We start from the raw sequence: 10,446 nt of genomic DNA, 5'->3' as shown, positions 1-10,446 counted from the left end.
CAAATCTTTCCTAATAAACCTTGGAGTCAAAACTCCATTGTATTTTCCTTTATTTTCTTAATCAAATTCAAATGAATCTTAATTTCTACTTAGACATTTTTTCGTTAATAATTGAACCAACAATTCACTATCTTTTCCTCTCATGCCTTTACGGCCTCTTTCTCTTCTTCTAAACCATTTTCAAAAACTAAAATCAATTGAAACACACCAAAAATACTTTTGGAAGAGAACTACATGGAATTTTGATCCCTTAAAAGGGTATGTAGGCAAGAGGTCAAAACCTCTCCAAGTCCAATAAAATGAAATCTCATACACTTTCTTTCCAAATCCTTAACCTAAATAAACTCTCTTTTTCAATAAATAAGCATAAAAGTAAAGCATAGACATAAAGCTAGGAAAGCGGTTCCTATAGAATACTATAGTCGTTACGGGTGCTTAACACCTTCCCGTAACGAAAACGACCCCCGAACTTAGAGTTTCTAAGGGTTTTCTCAATTTTACCCTTCACAAGAAAAAATAGAGAATATCAAAGATTGAAAGGTTCAAGCCTAATTAATGACTTGATACCCCAAAATCGAGATAACAATATGCATTGTTGAGTTGTATGTAGATATACACAAGTTGAGTCCATTGCATAAACATAAAGCGGTGAGGACTCATGCCCTGGAACGCCTTATCGTTCAAAGCGGGAGCAGTGGCGGAGGCACATTGTGCTATGTTTTTTGCACTTTGAACCTCCTCATTTTTTTTTCACATATACCCCTATGTTTTTTGCACTTTGAACCTCCTCATTTTTTTTTTTTGCACCAGCTGACCCAAACCACCCTCACTCACTCATTTACACATTTTAAATGCTCTCTAAACTATCTTCTCTTAACTTAGAAAACCCTTCTTCCTCCACTTCCACCACTCTCATCCACTCCGGCGGCAGCACCACCGCCAAACTCCACCGCGCCACCACCCAACCCATTCCATCTTCACTCTCGCGACCTTTCCACTACCATCTACAATCACGTTTTAGTTCTCTCTCCATCTCAAAAATCAGTTGCAATAAATCACCACCGTCTCCACCTTATTTCACCGTCCTCCGCCGTCGTACAACTGCAAAGGGACATTCAAAAGCTTTCAAAGACATTGAATCTACCACCAAGGTAATCAATTAAAAATATTTGGTTTAGGGTTTTGAAATTTGGATTTTTTTTAGATAACTTCAATTGTGATAAATTGGTTGATTGAATATTCAATTGAGGGTCCTAATGATATGCCTGTGTTGTGAAATTGATTGGAGAATTTTTTTAAAGTGACAATATAACACTCATGGTTTTTTTGTTGTAAATGGTTGGCTTCAGATTTTTTAGTATCTGTTCAATTTGTTCAAAATGCAAAAAACATATGAATCCTACTAATTTATCATGTTATTCTATTTGTTCAACTTGTGTGTTTCATTTCCATGTTACTTTGATTGAATCATGGTGAATGAGCTTCTGTTTTGATTTTTGAACCAAGAAACTAATATGAATCCTGCTAATTTGTTTGAATCATGTTATTCTGCTTTGTTTGAATCCTACTAATTTATCAAGGCTTCTAATTTATCATGTTTCATTATAATAGTGAGTGAGCTTCTGTGTGACATTGTTTTACTCTAATAGGGATGGATTGTAAGAAAGGAGTAGTAGCACTAGATGAAAATGTGAAATAATGTTGTTTTTTATTTCATACTCATTGAATCTTAGAGTTTGTTATTGTAGGAGTTATGGAGAATTTTTTAAAAAGAAAATTACCATCCCACGAGCAAGGATCTAGTTCTCAACTTTCATGTAATTTGGAAGAGTTACCATCGGATCCGGGAAAGCGGCCTAAAATGTCAACATAGCATCCAAATGATCAAGAGATAGTACGCCGAGAATATCCACAGAGAGGACCATGCCAACCTAATCAAAATAATTTTCCTCAAAGAAAAATTGGAAATTTCAATGAGAAGATTTTGTCCCTCTTGGTTTAATGAATTTGCTAATTGGTTAGAGTATAGTATCGAAAAGACGTCACATTCTGTTTATGTTGTTATTTGTTTATATTGAGAGAGAAGTGGCGGACAAGATTGATGATGAGTTGATTATTCAATGATTTCAGAACATGCAACTGCGTAGGGGACATTTGTAAAGAATGGATGGAGTTTTTTGAGTACATTGTAAATTGAATACAATGTAATTTTTTGGATATATATTATTATAAATTAAGTTTTAAAATTTTGAACGTCCTGACATTGGGTCCTGGAGACGCCACTTAGCGGGAGGGCTCATGCCCTGGAACCAGGGGCGGTTGCTAGTATAAGGAAGAGGTAGCCATGGCTACCTCAAAAATAAATATTTTTTTGAGTGAGTAGGTATATTTTTATATTTAGCTACCCCTAATAATATATATTTGGCTACCCCAAGTTTTATTTTAAATGAAATAATTTTTTCCATCTTTATTTAACTTCCGGTCAAACTTTAAATTATTCAATCATGTCGTACAGGATCCGAAAGAATAACACCCAAAAGAGATAAATAATAAATAATAACAATCTTTGCTTTATTTAACAAATAAAATGATTCAATTGTAGAAAGATTGATTCGCCTTGTTTAATTGATAGATTGATTCACCTTGTTTTGACACTCCCAGACTCCATAACGACAACAGAGCGAGCTTTCTCATCAATGAAAAATCTCAAGACAAAACAATGAAACAAAATGAGTGATGATTTTCTTTCAAATAGCTTAGTCATTAACATTGAAAAAGACATTGCAAGTCCATTTAGCTAAGAAGCAATTATAGATGAATTTGAGTCTTTGAAGGGCCGCCGAGTTCAATTTTCATAAGTAGCTATTATTAGTTTTTATTTCTTTTGTTGTAGCTTTTTTGATACAATCCGCTATTCTACTGTGGTTTTTTTGGTACAATCTGCTGTTGCCGCATTTTTTTTGGTATAATCCATTCATGCTGAATCAAATGTATATTTTATGAAGAACATTTTATATAGGTAATAGTTATCGTGATTTTTTTTTTCCTATCAAGTTAGATTAGTTTAAAAAAAAAAAATCTTTATATGTGGCCACCTCATGAAAATATTACTAGCTTCGCCGCTGCCTGGAACACCTTGTTGTTCAAATTGGTGAGGGCTTATGCCCTATGAATGCTTTAACCATTCAAATTCGGTGAGGGCTTCTGCCCTGTAAAATGGTACCACATGCATAGTCGCATTTGTTGAGGAGTCTTAGTGGTGTTGTCATGTCATTGCATGAGTCGTTGTTGATGATTGAGTAGTATGTTCATGCTATTGATTGAAGTTGAATATGTTGATAATGATGTGATCATGAAATATATATATATATATATATATATATATATATATATATATATATATATATATATATATATATTGAAATGTTGATGATATTTAGGGTGTTAGATTCAATTGATGAATTATATATCTATTATTATTGTTTGTGAATCTCACCCCTTCTGCTTGTAAATGTTGCCCTTGTTGCTATGGGTAACTTGCAGGTGATCCTGAGTAGTAGATGGTGGCTCAAGTGTCTAGGGCTCTGATACGTAACGGGATGAGAAATAGTTGTTTAATTTTCATTCCTTATGTATCATATTTTGGAACATATTGTGGAGCCCTCATTTAGTTGTTTGAAATAACTTTTGATGAATAATTTGGTGAGGCTTTTATGCCAGGATTATTATTTGGAGAATTAAACATTTGATGTTGATGATATTTATTATTGAAAAATATTCCGCTGCAAGGTTTTGGTGAAACTAATAAAGTTGATGTTTATTAAATAGTATTTTATTCTATTTAAGAAATTTTAAAATAGCAGTGTAGCATGTCCATTTTGGTGATAAACTCTGATTTATTTTGGGCTAACCGGTGTTACAATTCAATTTTGTTAAATGAAATTTTTTTTTTTTTTTTTTGAAGGAAATTTTGTTAAATGAAATATAATCCAACATTAGTTTTATATGTGAATAATTATATATTGTGGACCATCACTTAAATTAGGCCAATATATAACTAACCATTTTGGTGATTCACTAAGATAATATCACTCTTATTATCTACAAACATGGAATAATCTCAGGAGAAAAACAATTTATGTTATGTGACCTCTTTAATTTTTGGTGGGTTCTGCATATGTTGCTCACTTCTGATATGCGAGCAAAATTTTGTTGAAAAAATGTATAAAAGTTCCTATAAAAGCGGGAATGAAAAGGACATTACACACCCCATGTCCATGACACAACAATGATAGTAAAAAGAATAGTTTGAGAGAATTCATAATAATGTGAGAAACAGCTTTTGCTTTTAAAAGTAAGTTGCTTTTGGCTAGTTTATTAGAGGAATTGTCTGTTGAATGAAAATTATTTGGAGACAAAATGAGTGATTGAGAATCAATAAAGCTAATTCAACTAAGATTAATTATATTATAGTATAATAACATTAATAAAATAATCAAAGAAATTAAAAGGAACAGTGAGGAAATGAGAGACATTATTGACACAACAAAGATCTCACGACAAAGAACTATTGCATCACCAATCTCAACCTCAATTCAGCCCTCTTGGGATTCTCACTTTATCTCATCATAATAATAATAATTGAATAAAAGCATAAGAAAGTGGAGTTTGGTTTATGGTATTTAAGATAACGGCATATCCTTAGGACAAAGAATGTTTGGATACTCATTTCTATGATACTCATTCCTTCCGTTTCAAAATAGATGTCCAGGATACTATTTTTTTATTTTTTTCTTTAAATTATTTATCATTTTATGTTATTAATATAATATTTATTACTTTATCTCCGTGAGCATAGCTCAGTTGACACGACATGGATAATGCATTATTATATACAGAGTCGGAGTTCAAACCTCAAACACTTCACTTATTCACTTTAAAATGTGAATTTCTATCTACTATGCTACTTGGCAAAAAAATAATATTTTTTACTTTTTTCCATTAACATACCACTATTCATTACATTTCAATCATTTATAACTACTCTAGTGACTATAATTAATAAGAATGTTTTAATAAATGATACTCATATTTTACCATTAAAATCAATTTTATTAAATATTTTCTTAATAACCGTGTAAAAATCAGACGACACCTAATGTTAGACGAGGTAATATCTAACAAATCAAATAGAGTCACTTTTGTTTTTTTTTTTCTCTCCTCAATGCTGCCAGCTAAGCACTCTGAGCCACTTAGATAATTTTAGATTTCAATTTTAGGCCATGTCACACAGTAATTAATCTTAAATGAATGTTGTAAATTATTTAAAAACTATTTGGTAGGAGTATAATACGGCCAAGAATAATTAATATGTATATATTTTAATGTAGATTAAGCTCCACTAAAACCAAACTTTGACAATGCTTAACAGATAATACTTCACTAGCTCATATTTTATTTTTTTTCAAATGGTGAAGGAATAGAATAAAAGTACTATTAATGTGTGAAGACCAATGCATGATTGAAGGAATTTTCTTTTTGAGCCATCTTTTGCATTTATCTAGAAAGATGTTAATGGTGTAATGGATCTTTGCTTTAATTATATATTCTTTGCTTTGCTTTCTTTTTTTGAACCATTGTTTAAAGAATAAAGATGCTTCTTCTTTTTTCAAGTCAGTTTACTACTTCCTCTCTGATTCAATTCTGACATAACCAAGTTTTCATTGAATCTTTCAAAACCTACTCTTTACTTACTTTTCTACTTTAAGGTAGGAACAAAACTTGATCAAATTTTCATTGATCCTTCTACTCAATGGAAAATATAACTTTGTTTAGTTTGGTTTTGTTCTTCTTCATGTGGACTTCAGTAACTGGTTTGCTTTCTTCTAAAGGTGTCAACTATGAAGGTGACTAGCTAGAAGAAGTTTCTTTTATCATATCATAGTACTAACAAAGTTTAATACTAATAAATTTGAAGTTTATATATTTATCTTTGTTGAACATGCAGTTCAAGCTTTAATAGGAATTAAGAATTCTCTGGTAGATCCTCATTCTGCTTTAAATAATTGGGATGCTGAGTCTGTTGATCCTTGCAACTGGGCTATGATCACTTGTTCTTCTGATCGTTTCGTCGTTGCTCTGTGAGTCAAAGTTACAACTAACAAAACTATACAAAAAAAATACTTATTCTTTAGGATTTTATTTTATAAGTTCTTGTTTCATTTTTGTCAGTGGAATTCCAAGCCAGAATATATCAGGTACACTCTCATCAAGCATAGGTTCCTTACCAAACCTTCAAACTGTGTAAGTACCTCTAATAAGCTATGGTGAAAAAAAGTATATGGTATGAAGATTTTGCTAAGTTTTTCTTATTAGGGATTTTGTTGCAGGCTGTTGCAGGATAATAATATCACAGGACCAATTCCATCTGAGATTGGAAAGCTTCAAAAACTTCAAACACTTGATCTTTCTGACAATTTCTTCACTGGTCAGCTTCCAGATACTCTTTCTCATATGAGGGGTCTCCATTATTTGTAAGTTCAAGAATGTTATACATAATAACCTATGAAGCACGGACACAAACACTAGACACAACACGCACACTGACACGTTGATAAAGATTATAATTTGAGAAAATGATATAATTCAGTGTAATCATAAGTGTCAGTGTCGTGTCGGTGACGGAGACCAATGCGTGTCTGACACCGGAAAACACCTAATCTGAGGAGTGTTTGTGCTTCATACTCCTCTATAGTTTTATGTTACAATGTAAGAATCTGATAATAGGAATTTGAATTGAAATCAGGCGGCTAAACAATAACAGTCTTTCTGGACCAATTCCTTCCTCAGTGGCTAACATGTCACAGCTTGCCTTTCTGTATGTTTCTCTCCCATGCTTTTAATCATCGTTTTTTTTTTTTTTTCTTAGTACTTTTTTCCCTCAACAATTTGATGTATAATAAATAATAATATATGTTTTTTCTGAATTTTGCTTAGGGATCTCTCTTTTAATAACTTGAGTGGACCTGTACCAAGATTAAATGCTAAAACATTCAAGTAAGTTCTTTGGTGTTTATTATATGATTAATAGTGTTTTTCACTCCTGTAATATATGTCATTTCTGGTTTTCGCCCCTATAAAATTTTCGGTTTGATTTGCACCCTCGTAAAATTTTTATTTTTCGGAAAACACCCCTAAAGGCCATTTTCAGAATTTTTTTTCAAGAAATTTTGGTTTTTGAATGACCTATTAAGGGTGTTTTCCGGAAAATAAAATTTTTACGAGGGTGCAAATCAAACCGAAAATTTTATAGGGGCGAAAACCGGAAATGACATATTACAGGGGTGAAAAGTACTATTAACCCTTTATTATATTAGTTACTCGTTAGTTTATTTTATTAATTAATATTTTTTTAAAATAATTATAAGTTTTCACTCTCTTGTGTAACAGTATTGTAGGCAATCCCCAGATATGTGCCACTGGAGGAATTGAGCAAAACTGTTTTAGAACAACATTAATTCCTTCTGCTATGAATAATAACTCTCAAGGTAATCATAGTTTTGTACTTCTCCAAACTCATGATGTTTTAATTTGAATATTTTCTTCTTATCTTTCATAAAGTGCTTTTATTTTGACTTAAAAGTTCATTCATGATGGTCTAAGTCTAAACTAGTGCTTTTTGGATTCAAATCTATTCCATGAGCCACTTTAAAAACTATTCATTTTTTTAAGCTGTTTTCATATATTTATAATCATTGCTTCTATCATTGACCACCCCTGTATTTATTTGTTAGTATTAAATACTTAATAGGCACATGTGAGATTGCTCGAGAGAGTTTATGAAAACAACTTATAGCGTATATTAATACTATTTGACTTTATGTTATCTTTTGTTATATAAATAACTTAAACACATAATTAAGTTGTATTTCCAAACGAGCCTAACACAGTTTTCTCAAATGCTTTTCAAGATTTACAATCCTCTAATCGACCAAAAAGTCACAAAGCTGCCTTAGCTTTTGCTTCAAGCCTAAGCTGCATCTGCTTACTAATTCTGGGATTTGGCTTTCTTCTCTGGTGGAGACAAAGATATAACAAGCAAATATTCTTTGACACGAATGGTTAGTTAGTCATTGAATCAAATCGAACTACAGCATAGGCTAATATCGTATGCATAAGATTTTAATCTTTTATTTTATGAAATTATATCAGAACAATACCGCGAAGAGATTTGCCTTGGAAACCTGAAGAAGTTTCATTTCAGAGAACTTCAAGTTTCTACAAATAACTTCAGCAGCAAAAACTTAGTTGGAAAAGGTGGTTTTGGGAATGTTTACAAAGGTTGTCTTCGAGATGGTACAGTTATAGCCGTAAAAAGGCTTAAAGATGGTAATGCAGTTGGTGGTGAGATCCAATTCCAAACTGAACTAGAGATGATCAGTTTAGCTGTTCATAGGAATCTTCTTCGCCTCTACGGATTTTGCATGACAGCTACGGAGAGGCTCTTAGTATATCCTTATATGTCGAATGGTAGTGTCGCTTCTCGTCTCAAAGGTAATCGAAATTTTGTATCTCAATTAGTAAAAGAAATTTAGTGAACAACTATTTATTATTATTATTATTATTAGTAACCTTGGAGCAACTGGTAAACTTATTGTCATGTGACTGAAAGGTCACGGGTTCAAGTCCTGGAAACAGCCTCTTGTATAAAAAACAGGGTAAGACTGCGTACAATACACCAAAAATGGTGGGACCCCTTCCCAGACTCTGCGTATGCGGGAGCTTTAGTGCATCGGGTTGCCCTTTATTGTGTTTGCTATTTATTATACCTAAGTACTAATTTGCATCTTCATGATATATATATACAGGCAAGCCAGCTTTAGACTGGGCAACAAGGAAGAGAATAGCATTAGGAGCAGGAAGAGGGTTACTATATTTACATGAACAGTGTGATCCAAAGATAATTCACAGAGATGTTAAAGCAGCAAATATATTGCTAGATGATTATTGTGAGGCTGTAGTAGGAGACTTTGGATTAGCAAAACTATTGGACCACAGAGACTCACATGTGACAACAGCAGTGAGAGGAACTGTAGGACACATAGCCCCTGAATACCTATCAACAGGACAATCCTCAGAGAAAACAGATGTATTTGGATTTGGAATTCTTCTGCTTGAATTGATTTCTGGACAAAGAGCTCTTGAATTTGGGAAAGCTGCTAACCAGAAAGGAGCTATGCTTGATTGGGTAAGTTCAAACAGAATTGCTTCTTTTGTCCTTTTACTTTCTTGTCTTTTTGTTACTTTTATTTGAATAATATACAAGTATGCACTCACCAACACTTCAAATCATTTGTCTTGTTGTACTGAGTACATAAAAGAGCCACTTGTTCTAAAATAGGCACTTTAGTCCCTCAATGGGAAAGGTGTAGTCACTTTAGTCCCTGAATGCAGAGAAATTGCAAAACAGCCCCTGAATGTAGACTCTGTTAGTCAATTTCAGGGACTAAATTGACTAACGGAGTCTGCATTCAGGGACTAAATTGAAAGTGACTAATTATTTATATATTAGTTGTCCCAACATATACTATATATTATACATATGTTACTTTTATTTCTGTCACTAGGTGAAGTTGTTGAATATAATGTCCATGTTATATATCTTATATGTGTGCTTTGTAGCTGATAGAATTCAATGTGACTAAAATTTCAGGTAAAGAAAATACATCAAGAGAAAAAAATTGATGTGTTAGTAGACAAGGACTTGAAAAACAAGTATGATAGGATAGAGTTAGATGAAATAGTTCAAGTGGCTCTTTTATGTACTCAGTACCTTCCAAGTCACAGGCCAAAAATGTCAGAAGTAGTTAGAATGCTTGAAGGAGATGGACTTGCAGAGAAATGGGAAGCGTCACAAAGAGCTGAATCAACACGAAGTAGAGGAAATGAACTCTCGTCTTCAGAACGTTATTCTGATCTTACTGATGACTCTTCTTTGCTTGCACAAGCAATGGAACTTTCAGGACCAAGATAACATATAATGTCTTGTATTGTCTATGTATGTGTTACATTCAAAATTATGCTAGTTTTTTTTTACTGTACAGAATCTGATTGGAGACACTGACGTATAGATGTTTGTTTGGTAATGTGTTTTGATCAACTATGGAGGGATGGTTTCACTCAAGGTCCTTCGGATTGTTGGAATAATGTTTATAAATAGTTTGTACTAAAAACTATTGATCTTATTTTCAGATTTGTTTCACTGGTGAGTTGTAACTCTGCTTAATTTACTTCTGATATTGTCCATGAAAAATATTGAATGCATAGTAAGGCAGGCATAGAGACCAGACTTTCAGGACCAAGATAACATATAAAGTTGTCAAACTCGAGAGTTTAAGTAAACATATTTTGTCTATGTGAAATCAACTCGTAGACTCGTATGAGTTA

General features: G+C 32.6%; 1 protein-coding gene across 1 annotated transcript; it reads left to right on the top strand.

Moving 5' to 3' along the window:
* Positions 1-5,476: 5,476 nt before the first annotated feature.
* LOC25479984 (protein NSP-INTERACTING KINASE 2) lies at positions 5,477-10,261 on the top strand. Its single transcript, XM_013587568.3, has 11 exons — positions 5,477-5,906; positions 6,008-6,140; positions 6,232-6,303; positions 6,390-6,533; positions 6,806-6,877; positions 6,997-7,056; positions 7,450-7,547; positions 7,971-8,120; positions 8,212-8,553; positions 8,868-9,247; positions 9,713-10,261. Exons 1-11 carry the CDS (start codon positions 5,813-5,815, stop codon positions 10,031-10,033), a joined length of 1,866 nt encoding a protein of 621 aa, XP_013443022.1. The 5' UTR covers positions 5,477-5,812; the 3' UTR covers positions 10,034-10,261.
* The last annotated feature ends 185 nt before the right edge of the window (positions 10,262-10,446 follow it).

This window comes from Medicago truncatula, unplaced genomic scaffold (assembly GCF_003473485.1).
Source record: "Medicago truncatula cultivar Jemalong A17 unplaced genomic scaffold, MtrunA17r5.0-ANR MtrunA17Chr0c03, whole genome shotgun sequence".
NCBI lineage: Eukaryota > Viridiplantae > Streptophyta > Magnoliopsida > Fabales > Fabaceae > Medicago > Medicago truncatula.
This window is presented reverse-complemented; position numbering and strand designations above follow the sequence as displayed.